Genomic DNA, 24,341 nt, shown 5'->3' with positions numbered 1-24,341 from the left:
GGGAGATGGATGGGAGATGGAGGCGAGACAAAGGGTATATGAAGGGGAGATGGAGGGGAGACAGTGGGTACATGAAGGGGAGATGGATGGGAGATGGAGGCGAGACAAAGGGTATATGAAGGGGTGATGGAGGGGAGACAGGGTATATGAAGGGGAGATAGGGGGGAGACAGATGGAAGATGGTGGACGAAGGAGAGGTGGGAGAAGACAAAGGGGAGAAAGAAAGCAGATGAATTGGAGATTGAGGGAAGAAAGAGGGTAGACGGAAGTTAGATGGAGGGGAAATGGAGGGAAGATGGATGGGAGACAGAGGGAAGACAGATGGCAGATGGTGGAGAGATAGAAGGAAAAAGGATGGGAGACAGAGGGAAGACAGATGGCAGATGGTGGAGAGATTGAGGAAAGATGGATGGGAGACAAAGGGAAGACAGATGGCAGAGAAGTAGAGGGAAGATGGAAGGGAGACGGAGGGAATATGAGGGGGAGATAGAGGGCAGATAGCAGAGAGTTAGAGGGATAATGGATGGGAGATGGAGGGGATAGGAGGGGGAGACAGAGGGCAGATGAATGAGAAATAGAGGGTCAATGGATAGTAGACAGAGGGGAGACAGGAACCAGATGGGGGGAAGACAGAGGGGAAACAGAGTGAAAATGGAGGGAAGACAGAGGCAAAATAGGAGGTAGATGGATGGGAGACAGATAGGAGATGGAGGATAGACAGAGGGGAGATGGATGACAGATGGGTGGGAGACGGAGAGAGTCGGACAGCGGATGGATGGGAGACATAATGGAAACAGAGGGTGAATGGGTGGGAGATGAAGGGAAGACAGAGAGTTTATGGAGGGTAGATGGAGGGAAGATGGATGGGGACGAAGGGGTGATGGGGGAGACACAGGGAGGGAGAGAAGACAGGAGCCAAATGGAGGGAAGACAGGGGGTAGATGTATGGTAGATGGAGGGAAGACAGACAGGAAATGCAGGGTAGATGGATGGGAAATACAGTAGATGGGAGACAGAGGGCAGATGGGTAAGAGACGGAAGGGGGAAAGAGGGCTGATGGATGGGAAGTCAGAGGCAAGAGTGAAGGAAGATTGAGGGGAGACAGCTGGAAGATGGAGAGGAGATGGAGGGAAGATGAATGACAGAAGGAGAGGAAATGAAGGTGAGTCAGAGGGCAGATGGACGGAAGATGGAGGGGAGTTAGAGGGCAGATGGGGAAAAGACTGAGGGAAGACAGAGGGCAGATAGATGGAAGAAGGAGAGAAGACGGAGGGGAAATGAGGGGGGGGGGAGATGGAGGGGAGACAGAGGAAAGACAGATGGCAGACGGAGGGAGGATGAATGGAAGAAGGTGACGTGGGGGGTGATGGAGGGGTGACAGAGAGTAGATAAATGGGAGACTGACGGATGGAAGAGGTTAGATGGATGGGAGATGGATTGGGGACAGAGGGGAGATGGATGGCAAATTGAGGGGAGATGAAGGAAAGACAGATGGCAGATGGAGTGGAGATAGAGGGCAGATGGATGGGAGATGGAGGGGAGGCAGAGGGTATATGAAGGGTAGATGGATGAAAGATGGAGGGAAGAGAGATGGTATATGAAGGGGAGATGAATGGGAGATGGAGGGGAGACAGAGGGTATATGAAGAGGAGATGGAGGGAAGAGAGATGGTATATGAAAGGGAGATGGATGGGAGATGGAGGGGAGGCAGAGGTTATATTAAGTGGAGATGGATGAGGAATGGAGGGGGGACAAAGGGTATATGAAGGGGGAGATGGATGAGGGATGGAGGGGAGACAGAGGGTATATGAAGGGGGAGATGGATGGGAGATGGAGGGGAGACAGAGGGTATATGAAGGGGGAGATGGATTAGGGATGGAGGGGAGACAGAGGGTATATGAAGGGGATATGGATGGGAGATGGAGGGAAGACAGATGGAAGATGGCGGACGAAGGGGAGGTGGGAGGAGACAAAGGGGAGAAAGAAGCAGATGAATAGGATATTGAGGGAAGAAAGAGGGTGAAGGGAACTTAGATGGAGGGGAAATGGATAGGAGATAGAGGGAAGACAGATGACAGAGAAGTAGAAGGAAGATGGGTGGGAGACAGAAGGAAGACAGGTGGCAGAGAAGTAGAAGGAAGATGGGTGGGAGACAGAAGGAAGACAGGTGGCAGATGGAGGAGAGATAGATGGGTAGGAGACAGAGGGAAGACAAATGGCAGATGTTGGAGAGATAGAGGGAAGATGGATGGGAGACAGAGGGAAGACAGATGGCAGAGAAGTAGAAGGAAGATGGGTGGGAGACAGAGGGAAGACAGATGGCAGAGAAGTAGAAGGAAGATGGGTGGGAGACAGAAGGAAGACAGATGGAAGATGGCGGAGAGATAGATGGATGGGAGACAGAGGGAAGACAGATGGCAAATGGTGGAAAGATAGAGGAAAGATGGATGGGAGACAGAGGGAAGACAGATGGCAAATGGTGGAAAGATAGAGGAAAGATGGATGGGAGACAGAGGGAAGACAGATGGCAAATGGTGGAAAGATAGAGGAAAGATGGATGGGAGACAGAGGGGAGACAAATGGTGGAGAGAAAGAGGGAAGATGTATGGAGGACAGATGGTGGAGAGATAGAGAGAGGGAAGATGGGTGGGAGACAGAGGGAAGACAGATGGCAGAGAAGTAGAGGGAAGATGGATGTGAGACGGAGGGAATATGAAGGGGAGACAGAGGACAGATGGCAGAGAGTTAGAGGGATGATGAATGGGAGATGGAGGGAATATGAGAGAGAGACAGAGGGCAGATGAATGGGAGATAGAGGGTCAATTGATAGTAGACAGAGGGGAGACAGGAACCAGAGGGGGTGAATACTCAGGGGGAGGGGTGGATGACAGAAGGAGGGGAGATCGAGAGAGCCAGACAGCAAATGGATTGGAGACAGAGGGGAGACTGAAGGTGAATGGGTGGGAGATGAAGGGAAGACAGAAGGTTTATGGAGGGTAGATGGAGGGAAGATGGATAGGGATGAAGGGGTGATTGGGAGACACAGGGAGGGAGGGAAGACATGAGCCATATGGAGGGGGACCACAGGGGGGAGATGTGTGGTAGATGGATGGGAAATGGATGAGGGACAGAGGGCAGATGGGTAGGAGACGGAGGGGAGACAGAGGGCAGATGGAGAGAAAGAGGGCAGATGGAGAGACAGAGGGTAGATGGAGAGACAGGGGGCAGATGGAGAGACAGGGGGCAGATGGATAGGAGACGGAGATAGATGAGGGAAGATGGATGGGAGGTGAAAGGGAGATGGAGGGGGACACAGGGGAGACAGAGGGAAGATAGATGGAAAACAGAGGATAGACAGAGAGTAGATGGAGAAGAGATAGTGGGAGAAAGATGGGAGACAGATGGAAGACAGAAGCCATATGGAGGGTAGATGGACAGAAGATATATGGGAGATAGAGGAGAGATGGAGGGAAGACAAATGGAGATGGAGGGGAGACAGAGAGTTGATGGAAGGTAGACTGAGAGAAGGTAGATGGGTGCCAAAGGCACAGAGGGCAGATGAATAGAAGACGGAGGTAGATGGGGGAAGATGGATGGGTGGTGGAAGGGAGATGGAGGGGGATACAAGAGAGACAGAGGGAAGATGGATGGATGGAAAACAGAGGGTAGATGGAGAAGAGATTGTGGAAGAAAGATGGAAGACGAATAGAAGACAGAAGCCATACAGTATGGAAGGGAGATGGAAGAACAATGGATTAGGGAGATGGAGGGAAGACAGATAGACACGGAGGAGTAATAAAGGGAAGACAAATGGAAAATAGAGGAAATATGAGATGGAGGGACAAGACTTGGGATGATCGAACTTTTCAAAAGTTCGGTTCGGCCAGAACATCCGAACTTCCCGAAAGTTCGGCCCGGTTTTTTAGAACCCCATTGAAATCAATGGGACCCGAACTTCGGTAATCAAAAAACACCATTTTAAAGCCCTAAAACCCAATAAATGTCCCTAAAAAGTGCCTAGGGTTCTGGGTCATGCCCCAGGGACTATGAATCACACAAAAAAAAGTTCTTAAAAATTGTCATTTTTGATAGAGAGCCAATTATTGAAAAAATAAAAAAAATAAAAAAATGAGATTTTGGATTTAGTGTCTGGGGGGTCTAAAAAGTGTACCTGTGAAGTTTCAGCTCTGTAGCATGTCCAGAACCAGAAAAAAAAGATTGTTTGTATTTTGGCACTTATAGAACAGGGATATGGCTCCGCTATTTTCACACCTTGCCGGTTTAGTATCAAGAATTTTTTTGGGTGTTTTTTGGGGGTTATTGGAGGCAGGCAAAACATCAGAACATCTGTGTAGGGGTATATATACACACACACTTATATGTATTTTTCACTTACACATATATAGGTGTGAAAGTAGCAGAGCACTATACTTTTGCAAATGAAATAATCTGCACTAATATGGCTCCGCTCCTAACACACCTATATATGTGTAAGTGAAAAATACATATAAGTGTGTGTGTGTATATATATATATATATACCCCTATACAGAAGTTCAGATGTTTTGCCTGTCTCCAAAGAACCCAAAAAAATGCCCAAAAAAATGCCTGCAAGAACAAACCTGGGCATTTTTTTTTTGGTGCTGGCATTTTTTGGGGTTCTTCGGAGGCAGGCAAAACATCTGAACTTCTGTATAGGGGTATATATATATATACACACACACACTGATATGTATTTTACACTTACACATATATAGGTGTGATAGGAGCGGAGCCATATTGGTGTTAATTATTTAATTAGCGCAAGTATAGTGTTCTGCTACTTTCACACCTATATATGTGTATGGGTATATATACATATAAGTGTGTGTGTATATATACCCCTATACAGAAGTTCAGATGTTTTGCCTGCCTCCAAAGAACCCAAAAAAATGCCAAAAAAAATGGCCAGGTTTGTTCTTGCAGGCGTTTTTTTTTGGGCATTTTTTTGGGTTCTTTGGAGGCAGGCATGACATCTGAACTTCTGAATAGGGGTATATATACACACCTACACATATATAGGTGTGAAAGTAGCAGAACACTATACTTTTGCTAATGAAATAATTTGCACTAATATGGCTCCGCTCCTAACACACCTATATATGTGTAAGTGTAAAATACATATAAGTGTGTGTGTATATATATATACCCCTATACAGAAGTTCAGATGTTTTGCCTGCCTCCAAAGAAGCTAAAAAAAGTGCCCAAAAAAACACCTGCAAGAACAAACCTGGGCATTTTTTTTTTGGCGCCGGCATTTTTTTGGGCATTTTTTTGGGTTCTTTGGAGGCAGGCAAAACATCTGAACTTCTGTATAGGGGTATATATATACACACACACTTATATGTATTTTACACTTACACATATATAGGTGTGATAGGAGCGGAGCCATATTAGTGCTAATTATTTCATTAGCGCAAGTATAGTGTTCTGTTACTTTCACACCTATATATTAACACAGGTGTCCATACAGCGATACATCAGGCACAATCCATCCACCAGGGTAGGGGAGTGAAGGGTCTTGTCTATTGTTCCAAAGGTACCACCACACTCTAGTGCTCCCCCCTTTGAATAAAACACTCACCAGAGCCTGGTGAATATATAGCCTTCAATCAAATCCACCAATCAACGGGTGTAATGATCACTGCTGGGCTGCACCACACTCCTCCTTCCTCCAATATTCCTCCGCTCAAAGTTCATGTAATTGAACAAAGTGGGGGCAACAATAGTGTAATTCTGCAAATTTTTATTAAAACCACACACAATAAAGCCCCTCTCCCCTCCAGATGTCTACTTACAGGAGGGTAATGGAGTGAAGGCATAAAGGATTAAAATATGCACACTGGATGACCGGATCCAAACATTCCTGCAGTCCAATAGGAATCTCAGATGGTGTCCTATGTGATATATTCTGCGACCGCGCACATCAGCTCTCTATATATGTGTATGGGTATATATACATATAAGTGTGTGTGTATATATACCCCTATACAGAAGTTCAGATGTGCTCTTTTCACACCTATATATGTGCAGGTGTATATATACAGACATGTGTGTGTATATGTACCCCTATACACATGTTCAGATGTCATGCCTGACTCCAAACATGTCCTCAAAAAAGCACTATCAACGCCTGCAGCCAAAAAGCAGGGTGACAGGGGCGAAGCCATATTAGTGCAGTGAAAGTGACACAAGAGAAACAATCTTTTCTCTATAGCGGTCACCCTGACATGGAAGGGTTTTGTCACCCTTCCATAGCAGTCCCAGTCAGGTAACCCTACACTACACTACGGTCCCCTTACACTTAACACTTTCCCTACAGAAACTGAATAATTAAAGCTAACTATAGTGGAAAATTGCACCCTAACTACACTAGATATCCCTTTCCTCACACTAAAAATTGCTAAATGACACTTTGTAGCAGAAGTCACAGAACTGCTTCCACTCTCTTCCATGTCCCTGTATTACAATATTACAATTTGGCGGGGGCTATCTTATATACTGGGGGGCGCATTCACTAATGATTGGCCTCTGGACCCCCTAGTCACTCCAATCACATTCCTAGCATTCTCCTGCCCCCTCAATTGGCTTTTACTGATGGTTCTGGTCCAATCACAGACTTTTAAAGCTCATTTCCTGAACCATTGCATTTTGGTCAGTTCTGGTTGCAGAATTCCGAACTTTTTGGGCAAATAGTTCTAAATTCGGCCGATCCTCGAACAGCTAATGTTCGGGTCGAACCGATGGTCGACCCGAACCGTTAGATCATTCCTAGCCAAGACATCATTGTATGAAACTGGATATTAGAATTCTTTTTTTTTGTAGCTGTTGATACTTTAAAGTAGAACTCCAGTCAAATTATTTTATAGTTTTGGTCAGAGTGTGTGTGTTTGTGGAGGGGGGGGGGGGTAAAGCGTTTTTTAGAATTTTACTCCTGTCTGCTCCCCATCTGGAGAAATGTCCCCATGATGTTTCCAGGTCTGCACTTTCCTGTGTTGTGCTCCTGATAGACAATGCTCTTCATTCTTATTTTTCAGCATGGTGGTGCGATAAAACCATGGGAATCGGCATTGCTGCAGGACTGGGAGCAATTTTCCTAATCTCTGTCATCATGTGCGCTGTCAGCTGCTGTCTGTGGAAGAGGAGGAGGTCACACCCAGGTGAGAGCTGACACCTGTATGGTGTATGATGTCTGTGGAGGGGGTGACACCCAGGTGAAAGCTGACACCTGTATGGTGTATGATGCCTATAGAAGGGGTCACACCCAGGTGAGAGCTGACACGTGTATGGGGTATGATGTCTGTTGAGGGAGTGACACCCAGGTGAGAGCTGATACCTGTATGATGTATGATGCCTATAGAAGTGGTCACACCCAGGTGAGAGCTGATACCTGTATGTTGTATGATGTCTGTGGAGGGGGTGACACACAGGTGATAGCTGACACCTGTATGGTGTATGATGTCTGTGGAGGGGGTGACACCCGGATTAGAGCTGACACCTGTGTGGTCGGCACTGTTTTGCCATACAAGAATTGTACAGCCATGCACAGCAGTATTTTACCATACCAGAAATGTACAGCGGGGGGTGGCATTGTTTTGCTATACAATAATTGTACAGCAGGGGACAGCAGTGTGTTAACATACCAGAACTGTACAGCAGGGGGCAACATTGTTCTGCCATACAAACATTGTACAGCAGGGGACAGCAGTGTCACCATATCAGAACTGTACAGCAGGGGGCAGCATTGTTTTGCTATACAATAATTGTACAGCAGGGGGCAGCAGTGTATTACCATAGCAGAACTGTACAGCAGGGGGCAGCATTGTTTTCAATACAATAATTGTACAGCAGGGGACAGCAGTGTGTTACCATACCAGATCTGTACAGCAGGGGGCAGCATTGCTTTCAATGCAATAATTGTACAGCAGGGGGCAGCAGTGTGTTACCATACCAGAACTGTACAGCAGGGGGCAGCATTGTTCTGCATACAAGAATTGTACAGCAGGGGGCAGCAGTGGGTCACCATATCAGAACTGTACGGCAGGGGGCAGCATTGTTTTGCTATACAATAATTGAACAGCAGGGGGCAGCAGTGTGTTACCATAGCAGAACTGTACAGCAGGGGGCAGCATTGTTTTGCCATACAGTAAAGTAATTGTACAGCAGGGGACAGCAGTGTGTTACCATACCAGAACTGTACAACAGGGTCAGCATTGTTTTCAATACAATAATTGTACAGCGGGGGGCAGCAGTGTGTCACCATACTAGAACTGTACAGCTGGGAGTGGCATTGTTTTGCTACACAATAATTGTACAGCAGGGGACAGCAGTGTGTTAACATACCAGAACTGTACAGCAGGGGGCAGCATTGTTCTGCCATACAAGAATTGTACAGCAGAGGACAGCAGTGTGTTACCATACCAGAACTGTACAGAAGGGGGCAGCATTGTTTTGCCATACAGTACAGTAATTGTACAGCAGGGGGCAGCAGTGTGTTACCATACCAGAACTTAACAGCAGGGGACAGCATTGTTCTGCCATACAAGAATTGTACAGCAGGGGACAGCAGTGTGTTACCATACCAGAACTGTACAGCAGGGGGCAGCATTGTTTTGCCATACAGTACAGTAATTGTACAGCAGGGGGCAGCAATGCATTACCATACCAGAACTTTACAGCAGAGGGAAACATTGTTCTGCCATACAAGAATTGTACAGTAGGGGATAGCAATGCGTTACCATACAAGAATTGTACAGCAGGGGATAGCAATGCGTTACCATACCAGAATTGTACAGCAGGGGGCAGCATTGTTTTGCTATACAATAATTGAATAGCAGGGGGCAGCAGGGTGTTACCATACCAGAACTGTACAGAAGGGGGCAGCATTGTTTTGCCATACAAGAATTGTAAAGCAGGGGGCAGCAGCGTGTTACCATACCAGAACTGTACAGCAGGGGGAAACATTGTTCTGCCATACAAGAATTGTACAGTAGGGGATAGCAATGCGTTACCATACAAGAATTGTACAGCAGGGGATAGCAATGCGTTACCATACCAGAATTGTACAGCAGGGGGCAGCATTGTTTTGCTATACAATAATTGAATAGCAGGGGGCAGCAGGGTGTTACCATACCAGAACTGTACAGAAGGGGGCAGCATTGTTTTGCCATACAAGAATTGTAAAGCAGGGGGCAGCAGCGTGTTACCATACCAGAACTGTACAGCAGGGGGCAGTATTGTTTTGCCATACAGTACAGTAAGGGGCAGCAATGCGTTACCATACCAGAATTGTACAGCAGGGGGCAGCAATGCATTTCCATACCAGAACTGTACAGCAGGGGGAAGCATTGTTCTGCCATACAAGAATTGTAAAGCAGGGGGCAGCAGCGTGTTACCATACCAGAACTGTACAGCAGGGGGCAGCATTGTTTTGCCATACAAGAATTGTACAGCTGGGGACAGCAGTGTGTTACCATACCAGAACTGTACAGCAGGGGGAAGCATTGTTCTGCCATACAAGAATTATACAGTAGGGGACAGCAATGTGTTACCATACCAGAACTGTATAGTGGGGGGCGGTATTATTTTGCCATACAGTACAGTAATTGTACAGCAGAGGATGCAGTTTGTTACCATACCAGAACTGTACAGCAGGGGGCAGCATTGTTTTGCCATACAAGAATTGTACAGCAGGGGACAGCAGTGTGTTACCATACCAGAACTGTATAGCAGGGGGCAGCATTGTTTTGCCATACAGTACAGTAATTGTACAGCAGGGGGCAGCATTGTTTTGCCATACAAGAATTGTACAGCAGGGGACAGCAGTGTATTACCATACCAGAACTGTACAGCAGGGGGCGGCAGTATACTAAGCTCTTTCAGAAGCTTTGCACCTTAAAAAAAGAGTTTTATTTTTCAGGGCTATATTGGGTACAGTAAAGTTTATCTGAATCCCAAAACATAATATATTGCACCTTACAGACCTGCATTGATAGTGGCTGCATTCATTTTCCATTTTCAGTTGTTTTTCCTTTTTCATTCAGTGATCCTGCCAGTAACACACCTCCTTCCTAGGGTGACAACCTTCATGTATTGTTGTGTCTCTATGGAGTAGGGATCAGTTACATGTGGAGTGAACACTGGCTGTTTATATGTTTGTCTGAACGCTGAGCATTTAGGGAATGGGTGCTCAACCCGTGGCCCTCCAGCTGTTGTGACTTGCTTGTAACTGTCAGCTGTGCAATGCATCATGGGACTGGTAGTTCTGCAACACCTGGAGGGCCACAGGTTGCGCACCAATGATTTAGGGCAGTGATGGCCAACCTTGGCACCCCAGATGTTTTGGTACTACATTTCCCATGATGCACTGGGGTGCCAAGGTTCACCATCTCTGATTTAGGGCATTCGGGGTGGATGAACATGAAAGCTTCTGGATGTCAATGATTGATAAGGAAGCAGAGGTTGCTTGCAGTCACTGCATCTTTTCCAACCATTGGAGTCCTTGGCCTAGTCACATACTGTACCTGGCTGGGAATCCCTGGCCATGTAAGCAAATAGGCAGAGGCAGCGGTGACATCACTGCCTAAATAAGCCCAGATTGCCATATTTGGACAATGCTGTTAATGGTTGTTAAGGAAGCGATGGTTGCTGGCAGCTGCCACATCCTTACCAACCACTGGACGTCACCCGGCCCATTCTCTTACATGGCCGGGAATCCTCAGCCACTTAATGGGCCCAGGGACACGGTGACATCACTGCCTAAAAATGACCACTGGTCACCGCTATCTCCACCACTTCCTTTATGTTGCTGATAACATTTCAGGTAGCTGACATTTAGTGATACTGTGAAGAATGGTGGTGGGGTTTGTGTGAGTCTGCGGTGGTGGACATTGTGAGTGACGATGGATTTACAATGAGGGACATTTTTGGGGGATTTTCTTTTTAAACAAAGGACTTGTCCAAAGTTTTAGTGTCATTACTTCTACTCTACAACACTTGTTTTGTGAATGAGTAGGGGTACTCTATACCCATATCCATTCACGTAAGGAGGCCGGTTTCTGAGTGCCCCTTATTTTTAACCCTTTCGCTGCCAGAGCCAATTTTGCGTTGTGTTTTTTTGCACACATATTTAAAAAATCATTTTAGGCCTGAAGATTTCACAAAACTCCCAAATAACGGAAAATTGATATCAAATACTTACCGTAATTTTCCTTTCCTGATGGACTCCATGGCAGCATACGTTCGGGTAGGCTCCGCCTCCTCTCCTACCTCATAGGACCCCACTCCCATAAATCTTTGCTCCCTTTCAGCATCAGTGTTCTAAAACTAGCCTACTCAGGAATTGGGAGGGGACTCCTGCTGCCATGGAGTCCATCAGGAAAGGAAAATTACGGTAAGTATTTGATATCAATTTTCCGTTTTCCTGACAGACTCCATGGCAGCATACGTTCGGGAAATAACTCGCTATACACTCCCGGGTGGGAAGATGCTGAACAAAGAAAACTTTAATTGGCACTGTCAACTGACAAAACTTGAACGCCAAAGTTAACTGAAGATAAGGCAGCAGGTTCAACACAGTAATGTGTAAGGAAGGTATTCACAGATGACCAAGCGGCTGCTTTGCAGATCACATCAGGCGCGACGTGTTTAGAAACTGCCCAGGATGTAGCAATGCTTCTGGTAGAATGAGCTGTAATCGCCTCTGGGGGAGCCAAGCCTTTTGCTCTATATGCCCATTGTATAGCCTGGACAATCCATGCAGCCACCGCTCTTGAAGATGCACGTGAACCTTTCTTATTCCCGTGGAGAAGAACAAACAGGAAATCCGATTGCCGGAAGGAGGATGTGGCCTCCAAGTATTGATTCAGAGTATCTCCCACATCTAAAGGATGGACTAAGGATTCTTCACCTGTTCTGAAGGTGGGCAGAACTATCTCAGAATTTTCGTGGAAGACAGATGTAACTTTAGGGTTTGACCCCAACATAGGGATTAGGACCACCCTGTCCTGAAAAAAGGTCAGAAAAGGCTCTTTGCAGCCCAAATTGTGTATCTCTGAGACCCTCTTGGCAGAGGTGATAGCCACCAGAAATACCGTCTTCAACGTAAGCTCCCTGATGGACATGGAAGCCACCTCTTTCGAAGCAAAGAAGTCCAGGACCAACGGAAGATCCCATTTCGGGAATCTAGGTTTTCTCTGAGGCCTGAGCCTGACTGCGCCCTTAAAAAACTGTTGGATCAGTTGATGTCTTGCCCACTGAATTCCGGTGAAGGCTGAGATGGCAGAAACTTGCACCCGGAGAGAAGGAACCGAGAGGGACAGATCTAGCCCAGATTGTAGGAAACTCAATACTTGCTGAATGGTAGGTGCCCCTGCTGGACCCAGACTCTGGGCTTGATGACTCAGAAACCTTGCCCAGATTCTCTCATACACTCTGTTGGTGCTAGCCCTCCTCGAGCTCATAAGAGTGGGAATCACCTCTTCTGGACATCCGAGGGCCTCCAGCCTCTCCCTCTCAAGAACCAGACCTTGAGGTGTAGACGCGCAGGGCACGGATGTAGAGTAGGCCCCTGCGATAGAAGGTCTGGCCTGAGAGGCAGAGGGATCGGATCCCTGAAGCTGAGAAGGGACAGCAGAGGAAACCAAGGCCTGTTGGGCCAGAAGGGAACTATCGCTATGACCTCTACTTCCTCCATCTTCAGTCTTCGAAGGAATTGGAGTACTATTGGCACCGGTGGAAAGGCATAGGCAACTTGGAAGTTCCAACTGTCCGTGAGGGCATCCACCCCGAAGGCTCGAGGATCCCTGAACCTCGTGTAATACCTCTGAAGTTTTTTGTTGTGTGGACTCACAAAAAGATCCACCTCCGGTGAGACTCCTAGAGACAGAACCCAATTGAACACCTCCTGATGGAGGGACCATTCGTTGTTGTCCAACTGGAATCTGGACAGGAAGTCTGCTTGTGTATTCAATACCCCCGGGACAAAGACCGCTGAAAGGTTGGCCAGGTGTTGCTGGGCCCAAGACATAATTGGATCTGTCTCCTGGAGTAGAGACATGCTGCGGGTTCCACCTTGCCTCTTGACGTATGCCACTGCCGTGGTGTTGTCCATCCTGAGTAACACTGAGGCCCCTTGAGTCAGATGGTGAAAAGCCTGGAGGGCTTTGAAGGCGGCTCGTAGCTCTAGGATGTTGGACACCACTCCGTGACTGGCAAAATTCCACCTGCCCTGTGCCACTTCTGACTGGCAGTGAGCTCCCCAGCCTGTACTGCTGGCGTCGGAGGTTATCGTCACCCACGAAATTGGAGCAATAGAGTGGCAGTTGGTTAGATTTGCACGGCGTAGCCACCAAGGAAGACACCCCTTCATGAATGGTGTTAGATAAATAATCTGTGACAGGTTCTCTGTCGTCCATTGGTGGAGAAACCCTTTCTGAAAGGGTCTCAGCCTCCACAGAGCCCACTTCACCATGGGTGAGGTAGCCACTAGAGTCCCTACCACCTTTAGACACTGACGAGCAGTGAGCTGGGAGGCAGCGAGGGCGAGAACCACCCTGCTCTGGACCACTGGAATCTTCTCCTCTGGTAGAGATATGGTGCAATTCACCCTATTGAACAGTGCTCCGAGAAAAACCAGGGACTGCGTGGGCACCAGATGGCTCTTCTCCAGATTGAGAATCCACCCGAACTCTTGAAGAGTACGAATCACCTGCTCCAGATGTAGCAGTAGCTGGGACCTGTCCTGGGACAGAAGAAGGAGATCGTCCAGGTAATGATGTAATCTGATACCTCTGGTTCTGATGAGAGCCACGATTGCCAATAGCGTCTTGGAGAAGGTGCGAGGCGAAGTCGAGAGCCCAAAGGGAAGACATGTAAATTGCATGTGGACATGATTGACAGCAAATCGGAGGAACTGATGGTACTCTTTTGCCACAGGAACGTGGAAGTACGCATCTTTTAGGTCTATTGATGCCAACCAATCTCCTGGGAGAACCGAGTGCTGTATTGTAATTAGGGACTCCATCTTGAACCTCTCTCGACGTATAGATCTGTTGAGATAAGTTAGATCTATTACCGGGCGCCAAGTGCCGTTCTTTTTCTGGACAAGAAAAAGAGGCGAATATACTCCTTGACCCCTTTCCTCTTCGGGAACTAGTACGACAGCTCGTTGATCCAGTAGGGTATCTACATAACTGAGAAGAACCTTCTTCTTTTCTGCTGCAGGAGGAAGGGAAGTTGCTATGAACCTGGGTTTGGGAACGTTGTTGAACTTCCACGAGTGCCCTTGCGACACAACCTTCAGAACCCAGGGATCCTGGATTGAGGCCGCCCAGACGTCCCGAAATTGGAGCAACCTGGCCCCTACCGGAACAGACTGGACGGAACAAACCTCAAAAGGATTTGGTGGCCTCCCGGTCACCGGACGAAGAGCCCTTGGGGCCTTTCTGAAAGGAGGACTGTCTTGACTTCCAGCTTCTCCCATAGGATTTTCCTGGTTTGTAGCTGCGCGCTTCCCTAGAACGATTAGTGTTTTGCCTCCTTGGGAAAGAGCGCTTCTGATTGCTTGGGCGTTTATCCTGGGGAAAGAACCCAGATTTTCCACCCGTGGCCCGGGTTATGGCTGCATCTAGTTTATTCCCAAAGAGGGAAGAGCCCTCAAAGGGAATCCTACACCAAGCCTGTTTAGAGGCAGCATCGGCAACCCAGGGCCTAAGCCAAAGGGCACGTTTGGCCGTAACAGAGGCCAGCATAACCCGGGCCAAAAGGCGAATAGTATCCAAGGAAGCCTCCCCAAGAAGCCCGCAGCCATCTTCAGCTCCTGTATAGGAGAACTTTGGAGCACTTCCTCCGAAACTCCACCGAGAGTATCTTCGAGAGCATTAACCCAAACCTCCATGGCCTTGGAAATTGTAGCCAAAGCCATTGCTGGCTTACAGGCCATGCCGGCCGATAGGTATGCTCGCTTAAGATCAGCGTCAATCCTCCGATCCAAAGGATCTCTAAATGATGCTGTATCCTCCATTGGGAGAGTGACGTGTTTCGCCAGACGCATCACTGCTGCATCCACACTAGGAGATGACTCCAGATATTTCACCTTTTCCTGTTTAAAAGGATAGAGCTTCGCTACTTTAGTGGTCATGGAATTTTTCCTTTCCACTTTGCTCCATTCTTCCGACATTATGTCTCCCAGTTCCTCTAGAAATGGGAAATTTAAACGCTCTTTGCATAACTGCTTGAAATACTTCTTCTGCTTAGGAGAAGAGACAGCAGGATCCTCCCAGTCAAGGGCCTCTCTCACCGCTTTAACTAACGGAGACACGAGGGAAAATTCAAATCCAGTACCGGAGTCTTCCGAATCGGAATCGGACTCAGACGGGAGGATGGATGTATGGCTGGGTTGGGAGGACTCGAACGGATCCTGAACCGACAACTCTCTGTCAGGAGAGCGTGACGGACCTGCAGAAGTGCTTGGCTAATGCAATTCAGCAAGAGAGTCCTTTAAAACTCTGCGTACCACCTCCTCAATATGTTTGTCCGATTCTTCCCTTTCACCCGTAGCTTGGGTATAACAGGGTTTGCACAAAGAGGAACCATCTGGTATCAGGGTGCGGCAACCCCAGCATTTTTTCCCCTGCGGGCGTTCTGAGCTGCCATGGTGCGAGGAGGATTGGTGCTCACGTCCCTTGCTGTGGGAGGAGCTGCGCTTAGACTTAGATGAGGAGCGCTGGTGTTGCGTATTTGCATGACTATCTTCGCTGCGTGAGCGGGGCTGTTGATCAGACCTAAGAGAGCTGAGACAGACATATACAACAAGCCATAAGAAAGATGAAAGGAGAAACAGGGCATTAAACTGTTAAAACCAGCACGTACCTAGAAAGAGCAGGCTGGCCACTGGGGGGCGGCGACGAGTCCATTGCTCGAGTAAACTCAAGATGCACTAGTTAGGAATAGGAATCCTAATAGGAAGGAGGACAGTACCATCAGTCCCATTACCCAGAAAAACAAGACCCCCAGGGGAAGAAATACTCTTACCTTAACCACAGGACCGGAGTCTCGGGGAGGCTACCGATATGCCGACCTTCCCACCAGCTCCGGTCTAACCCTAAGTTTAAATAGACCGCCGGGCCGTGACACGCCGTATTGCGCAACCGCGCGTGACGTCAGACCGCACCACTGCGCATGCGCGACGACTCTGAAACTAGGAGCGTACTGCGCATGCCCAGAAGCGCCGAACGACCCGGAAGTAGCGGCAAGGACCGTGGCGGCGGCCAAGAAACGCCATAAGTAAGTACTAAGCCACAGAACTAGCGAAACCTGAGCAATACTAACATAAAACACCCTAGACATGAGCATAGACAAGAAAAGGCATTGTAAACAAGAGACAAGCATAAAAATGAGGAAAAAGAAATGGTCCCATATAAGGGCTTACCACCCTCCGATAGCATAACCGAGTCCAGGAGACGCAACACCGGATTGTACCTTCAGGCAATAAAGGGCCACCCGCAGCAGCAGGGCTCTCTAGGCCAAACCACACAGCTCCAGCTGAGGGTCTCTTCCATTGCCCCCTCCATACCCCGCTAAGAGCCAGGGCTTATCGGAGACTCCAAAACTCAGTCTGCCATCGATATACAGGACCAGATAGTAGGAACATCAGACATATGTATGAGAAGGACGAAAAAAGAACACTGATGCTGAAAGGGAGCAAAGATTTATGGGAGTGGGGTCCTATGAGGTAGGAGAGGAGGCGGAGCCTACCCGAACGTATGCTGCCATGGAGTTTGTCAGGAAATTATATATTTTCCTGAAAGCAGACACCCTAGAGCAGTGATGGGGAACCTTGGCACCCCAGATGTTTCGGAACTACATTTCCCATGATGCTCAACTACACTGCAGAGTGCATGAGCATGGTGGGAATTGTAGTTCCAAAACATCTGGGGTGCCAACGTTCCCCATCACAGCCCTAGAGCAGGGATTCCCAAACTAAGGCCCTGCAGCTGTTGCAGAACTACACATCCCATGAGGCATTGTAAGACCCCGTTCACACTGGGGCGACGCTACTTGCTGGGGCGACCTCACAGGTCGCGGTGCGCAGCTCGCACCGTGACCTCGGAGCGGCCGGCACGGACTTCATATCATTGAAGTCTATGCAGGTCGCTCCGGGTCGCCCCAAAGAAGCTCCGGACCCTTTTTCTAAGTCGGAGCGACTTGTGTCGCTCCTATTAGAACGGGTCCACAGCTTCTCTATGGCAGGTGACCTACGGCAACTTGTCAAGCGACCAGGTCGCCTGACAGGTCGCCCCAGTGTGAACGGGGTCTAAAACTCTGACATTCAAATACATGACCAGGCATGATGGGAATTGTAGTTCCTGAACAACTGGAGGGCCGTATTTTGGGAATCCCTGCCCTAGAGAATAAAATAGTGGTAGTTCCAATTTTTTTAAGTCACACGTTATTAACACAAAGGTCTGGTAAAAAGCACACTGAAGTGATTTTTTAGGGAAAACAAGCGCAATAAACTACCTACATTTTTAGTAAAATATAAAAGATGAGTAAATAGATACCCAACATTGTTTGCGCTCCTGAAATGGTGAAAACTTCAGTACCCTATATTTTCTATAGGTGGCGCTTCAAAAGCCCCCTATAGGTCATCAGTTTAGTGTTACGGAGGAGGTTTGGTCCTGGATTTCTTGCTCTCACTCCGGCGTGCGCTGCGATTTGTAATGTGTTTTGCAATCAACGTTTTCACGCGTAGGCGCTCCCGACGCCTGAGTTTATGTTCGTATGTGCGTTTATGTGGGGGTCGTTTTTTACTTAACTTTTATATTTTCATTGCATACAGAGCATCCACAAAGTATTCTCAGCGCCTCACTTTTCCCACATGTTGTTATATTACAGCCTTATTCCAAAATGGATTCAATTCATTATTTCCCTCAAATTTCTACAAACAATCCCCATAATGACAACGTGAGAGAAGTTTGTTTGAAATCTTTGCAAATTTATTAAAAATAAAAAATGAATAAATCCCATGTACATAAGTATTCACACCCTTTGCTCAATACTTTGGTGAAGCTCCTTTGGCACCAATTCCAGCCTCCAGTATTTCTGAGTATGATGCTACAAGCTTGGCACTCCTATTTTTGGGCAGTTTCTCCCATTCTTCTTTGCAGGACCTCTCAAGCTCAATCAGGTTGGATGGGGGAGGGTCGGTGCACAGCCATTTTCAGATCTCTCCAGAGATGTTCAATCGGGTTCATGTCTGGGCCACTCAGCCGTCACACACAAAACGGCTGGACAAAAAAAATCTTTGGCTTAATTTTGCTGCCCTTTTCAAAGTTCTGCCTTGGTCCAAAGGACCCAGCAGGATCCATGGTAGGGTTGTAACATAGCAAAACGTGGAAAAAGTGAAGTGCTGTGAATACTTTCTGGATGCACTTTAGGGGGACAAAAAAGTCCCCTATGTAATGTTTTTTAGGTAACAGGTTCTCTTTAATGAGACATGCAGGGTCTAAAATACTCCCCAATGTCTCCTCTGGGCTCTACTCAATGTTTTGCAATGCAGATCGCACCCAATACATCCCTTCCCAGCCGTGCTAGCTGGGGACACCGGGAGGCGGACCAGGAAGTGACATCATTGACACAGCAAGCAGGGGAGGAGAGCTCTCCTCCTACCCCGCCATGTAGCTCCGGGGGCCCACAGATGGGCAAATTTCACACACCATCCTGGTAGATGCAGCCATAGGATGATGTGTAAGCCCCCCCCCCCCCCCACTGTCAGGTCTGTATGTTGTACGGACCTGGCAGTGAAAGGGTTAAAGGTGGCTTCCAGGTTCAGACAAGCCCCTGCCCCCCCCCCCCCCACTACTGGGCACCCTTTCTTCATCACTATGAGGTCATGGTGCTTTGCCGGGGGGGAGGGAGGGGGGGCTGGCAAGGCACCCCCGAATGCTGAAGGCTTGTAACCACATGGTCGTCCTCCACTTTTCCCGACGAGCCATGCTGCATGCTCAGATAAGGGTCTGGTGTGGATATTTAGGGGGATTCATGCTTTTTTTTGTGTGGAGTCCCCCTTAAAATTTACATTTATTGCAAGTAAAAAATAAATGAAAAAAATGCAAAAAGTCCTCCAAAGGCCCTCAAAATACACAGCAGACCCCTGGAGAAGTCTGTGTGCGGTTAAGAGAAAAGAAAGAAAGAAGCCTGTCAATAAAATGTAATTTGCCAGCAATTTTAACCACTTCAATACCGGACACATTCACCCCCTTCCTGCCCTGGCCAATTTTCAGCTTACAGCGCTGTCACACTTTAAATGACAATTACTCAGGTATGCAACACTTTACCCAGAGGACATTTTATCATTTTTTTTGTCTGAAAGCAGACACCCTAGAGCAGTGATGGGGAACCTTGGCACCCCAGATGTTTCGGAACTACATTTCCCATGATGCTCAACTACACTGCAGAGTGCATGAGCATGGTGGGAATTGTAGTTCCAAAACATCTGGGGTGCCAACGTTCCCCATCACAGCCCTAGAGCAGGGATTCCCAAACTAAGGCCCTGCAGCTGTTGCAGAACTACACATCCCATGAGGCATTGTAAGACCCCGTTCACACTGGGGCGACGCTACTTGCCGGGGCGACCTCACAGGTCGCGGTGCGCAGCTCGCACCGTGACCTCGGAGCGGCCGGCACGGACTTCATATCATTGAAGTCTATGCAGGTCGCTCCGGGTCGCCCCAAAGAAGCTCCGCACCCTTTTTCTAAGTCGGAGCGACTTGTGTCGCTCCTATTAGAACGGGTCCACAGCTTCTCTATGGCAGGTGACCTACGGCAACTTGTCAAGCGACCAGGTCGCCTGACAGGTCGCCCCAGTGTGAACGGGGTCTAAAACTCTGACATTCAAATACATGACCAGGCATGATGGGAATTGTAGTTCCTGAACAACTGGAGGGCCGTATTTTGGGAATCCCTGCCCTAGAGAATAAAATAGTGGTAGTTCCAATTTTTTTAAGTCACAGGTTATTAACACAAAGGTCTGGTAAAAAGCACACTGAAGTGATTTTTTAGGGAAAACAAGCGCAATAAACTACCTACATTTTTAGTAAAATATAAAAGATGAGTAAATAGATACCCAACATTGTTTGCGCTCCTGAAATGGTGAAAACTTCAGTACCCTATATTTTCTATAGGTGGCGCTTCAAAAGCCCCCTATAGGTCATCAGTTTAGTGTTACGGAGGAGGTTTGGTCCTGGATTTCTTGCTCTCACTCCGGCGTGCGCTGCGATTTGTAACGTGTTTTGCAATCAACGTTTTCACGCGTAGGCGCTCCCGACGCCTGAGTTTATGTTCGTATGTGCGTTTATGTGGGGGTCGTTTTTTACTTAACTTTTATATTTTCATTGCATACAGAGCATCCACAAAGTATTCTCAGCGCCTCACTTTTCCCACATGTTGTTATATTACAGCCTTATTCCAAAATGGATTCAATTCATTATTTCCCTCAAATTTCTACAAACAATCCCCATAATGACAACGTGAGAGAAGTTTGTTTGAAATCTTTGCAAATTTATTAAAAATAAAAAATGAATAAATCCCATGTACATAAGTATTCACACCCTTTGCTCAATACTTTGGTGAAGCTCCTTTGGCACCAATTACAGCCTCCAGTATTTCTGAGTATGATGCTACAAGCTTGGCACTCCTATTTTTGGGCAGTTTCTCCCATTCTTCTTTGCAGGACCTCTCAAGCTCAATCAGGTTGGATGGGGGAGGGTCGGTGCACAGCCATTTTCAGATCTCTCCAGAGATGTTCAATCGGGTTCATGTCTGGGCCACTCAGCCGTCACACACAAAACGGCTGGACAAAAAAAATCTTTGGCTTAATTTTGCTGCCCTTTTCAAAGTTCTGCCTTGGTCCAAAGGACCCAGCAGGATCCATGGTAGGGTTGTAACATAGCAAAACGTGGAAAAAGTGAAGTGCTGTGAATACTTTCTGGATGCACTTTAGGGGGACAAAAAAGTCCCCTATGTAATGTTTTTTAGGTAACAGGTTCTCTTTAATGAGACATGCAGGGTCTAAAATACTCCCCAATGTCTCCTCTGGGCTCTACTCAATGTTTTGCAATGCAGATCGCACCCAATACATCCCTTCCCAGCCGTGCTAGCTGGGGACACCGGGAGGCGGACCAGGAAGTGACATCATTGACACAGCAAGCAGGGGAGGAGAGCTCTCCTCCTACCCCGCCATGTAGCTCCGGGGGCCCACAGATGGGCAAATTTCACACACCATCCTGGTAGATGCAGCCATAGGATGATGTGTAAGCCCCCCCCCCCCCCCACTGTCAGGTCTGTATGTTGTACGGACCTGGCAGTGAAAGGGTTAAAGGTGGCTTCCAGGTTCAGACAAGCCCCTGCCCCCCCCCCCCCCACTACTGGGCACCCTTTCTTCATCACTATGAGGTCATGGTGCTTTGCCGGGGGGGAGGGAGGGGGGGCTGGCAAGGCACCCCCGAATGCTGAAGGCTTGTAACCACATGGTCGTCCTCCACTTTTCCCGACGAGCCATGCTGCATGCTCAGATAAGGGTCTGGTGTGGATATTTAGGGGGATTCATGCTTTTTTTTGTGTGGAGTCCCCCTTAAAATTTACATTTATTGCAAGTAAAAAATAAATGAAAAAAATGCAAAAAGTCCTCCAAAGGCCCTCAAAATACACAGCAGACCCCTGGAGAAGTCTGTGTGCGGTTAAGAGAAAAGAAAGAAAGAAGCCTGTCAATAAAATGTAATTTGCCAGCAATTTTAACCACTTCAATACCGGACACATTCACCCCCTTCCTGCCCTGGCCAATTTTCAGCTTACAGCGCTGTCACACTTTAAATGACAATTACTCAGGTATGCAACACTTTACCCAGAGGACATTTTATCATTTTTTTTGTCTGAAAGCAGACACCCTAGAGCAGTGATGGGGAACCTTGGCACCCCAGATGTTTCGGAACTACATTTCCCATGATGCTCAACTACACTGCAGAGTGCATGAGCATGGTGGGAATTGTAGTTCCAAAACATCTGGGGTGCTCAACGTTCCCCATCACAGCCCTAGAGCAGGGATTCCCAAACTAAGGCCCTGCAGCTGTTGCAGAACTACACATCCCATGAGGCATTGTAAGACCCCGTTCACACTGGGGCGACGCTACTTGCCGGGGCGACCTCACAGGTCGCGGTGCGCAGCTCGCACCGTGACCTCGGAGCGGCCGGCACGGACTTCATATCATTGAAGTCTATGCAGGTCGCTCCGGGTCGCCCCAAAGAAGCTCCGCACCCTTTTTCTAAGTCGGAGCGACTTGTGTCGCTCCTATTAGAACGGGTCCACAGCTTCTCTATGGCAGGTGACCTACGGCAACTTGTCAAGCGACCAGGTCGCCTGACAGGTCGCCCCAGTGTGAACGGGGTCTAAAACTCTGACATTCAAATACATGACCAGGCATGATGGGAATTGTAGTTCCTGAACAACTGGAGGGCCGTATTTTGGGAATCCCTGCCCTAGAGAATAAAATAGTGGTAGTTCCAATTTTTTTAAGTCACAGGTTATTAACACAAAGGTCTGGTAAAAAGCACACTGAAGTGATTTTTTAGGGAAAACAAGCGCAATAAACTACCTACATTTTTAGTAAAATATAAAAGATGAGTAAATAGATACCCAACATTGTTTGCGCTCCTGAAATGGTGAAAACTTCAGTACCCTATATTTTCTATAGGTGGCGCTTCAAAAGCCCCCTATAGGTCATCAGTTTAGTGTTACGGAGGAGGTTTGGTCCTGGATTTCTTGCTCTCACTCCGGCGTGCGCTGCGATTTGTAACGTGTTTTGCAATCAACGTTTTCACGCGTAGGCGCTCCCGACGCCTGAGTTTATGTTCGTATGTGCGTTTATGTGGGGGTCGTTTTTTACTTAACTTTTATATTTTCATTGCATACAGAGCATCCACAAAGTATTCTCAGCGCCTCACTTTTCCCACATGTTGTTATATTACAGCCTTATTCCAAAATGGATTCAATTCATTATTTCCCTCAAATTTCTACAAACAATCCCCATAATGACAACGTGAGAGAAGTTTGTTTGAAATCTTTGCAAATTTATTAAAAATAAAAAATGAATAAATCCCATGTACATAAGTATTCACACCCTTTGCTCAATACTTTGGTGAAGCTCCTTTGGCACCAATTACAGCCTCCAGTATTTCTGAGTATGATGCTACAAGCTTGGCTCTCCTATTTTTGGGCAGTTTCTCCCATTCTTCTTTGCAGGACCTCTCAAGCTCCATCAGGTTGGATGGGGGAGGGTCGGTGCACAGCCATTTTCAGATCTCTCCAGAGATGTTCAATCGGGTTCATGTCTGGGCCACTCAGCCGTCACACACAAAACGGCTGGACAAAAAAAATCTTTGGCTTAATTTTGCTGCCCTTTTCAAAGTTCTGCCTTGGTCCAAAGGACCCAGCAGGATCCATGGTAGGGTTGTAACATAGCAAAACGTGGAAAAAGTGAAGTGCTGTGAATACTTTCTGGATGCACTTTAGGGGGACAAAAAAGTCCCCTATGTAATGTTTTTTAGGTAACAGGTTCTCTTTAATGAGACATGCAGGGTCTAAAATACTCCCCAATGTCTCCTCTGGGCTCTACTCAATGTTTTGCAATGCAGATCGCACCCAATACATCCCTTCCCAGCCATGCTAGCTGGGGACACCGGGAGGCGGACCAGGAAGTGACATCATTGACACAGCAAGCAGGGGAGGAGAGCTCTCCTCCTACCCCGCCATGTAGCTCCGGGGGCCCACAGATGGGCAAATTTCACACACCATCCTGGTAGATGCAGCCATAGGATGATGTGTAAGCCCCCCCCCCCCCCCCACTGTCAGGTCTGTATGTTGTACGGACCTGGCAGTGAAAGGGTTAAAGGTGGCTTCCAGGTTCAGACAAGCCCCTCCCCCCCCCCCCCCCCCACTACTGGGCACCCTTTCTTCATCACTATGAGGTCATGGTGCTTTGCCGGGGGGGAGGGAGGGGGGGCTGGCAAGGCACCCCCGAATGCTGAAGGCTTGTAACCACATGGTCGTCCTCCACTTTTCCCGACGAGCCATGCTGCATGCTCAGATAAGGGTCTGGTGTGGATATTTAGGGGGATTCATGCTTTTTTTTGTGTGGAGTCCCCCTTAAAATTTACATTTATTGCAAGTAAAAAATAAATGAAAAAAATGCAAAAAGTCCTCCAAAGGCCCTCAAAATACACAACAGACCCCTGGAGAAGTCTGTGTGC

General features: G+C 47.7%; 1 protein-coding gene across 1 annotated transcript in view; it reads left to right on the top strand.

Moving 5' to 3' along the window:
- The window catches only part of LOC309546892 (uncharacterized protein), an 85,869-nt gene that overhangs the window by 45,401 nt on the left and 16,127 nt on the right, over positions 1 to 24,341 (top strand). Inside the window, exon 4 of the mRNA XM_082246586.1 lies at positions 7,076 to 7,198. Coding sequence (XP_082102712.1) covers positions 7,076 to 7,198 — 123 coding nt within the window. The remainder of the gene's footprint in view (positions 1 to 7,075; positions 7,199 to 24,341) is intronic.

This window comes from Pelophylax lessonae (assembly GCF_965119305.1).
Source record: "Pelophylax lessonae genome assembly, chromosome: 2".
Lineage (NCBI taxonomy): Eukaryota > Metazoa > Chordata > Amphibia > Anura > Ranidae > Pelophylax > Pelophylax lessonae.
This window is presented reverse-complemented; position numbering and strand designations above follow the sequence as displayed.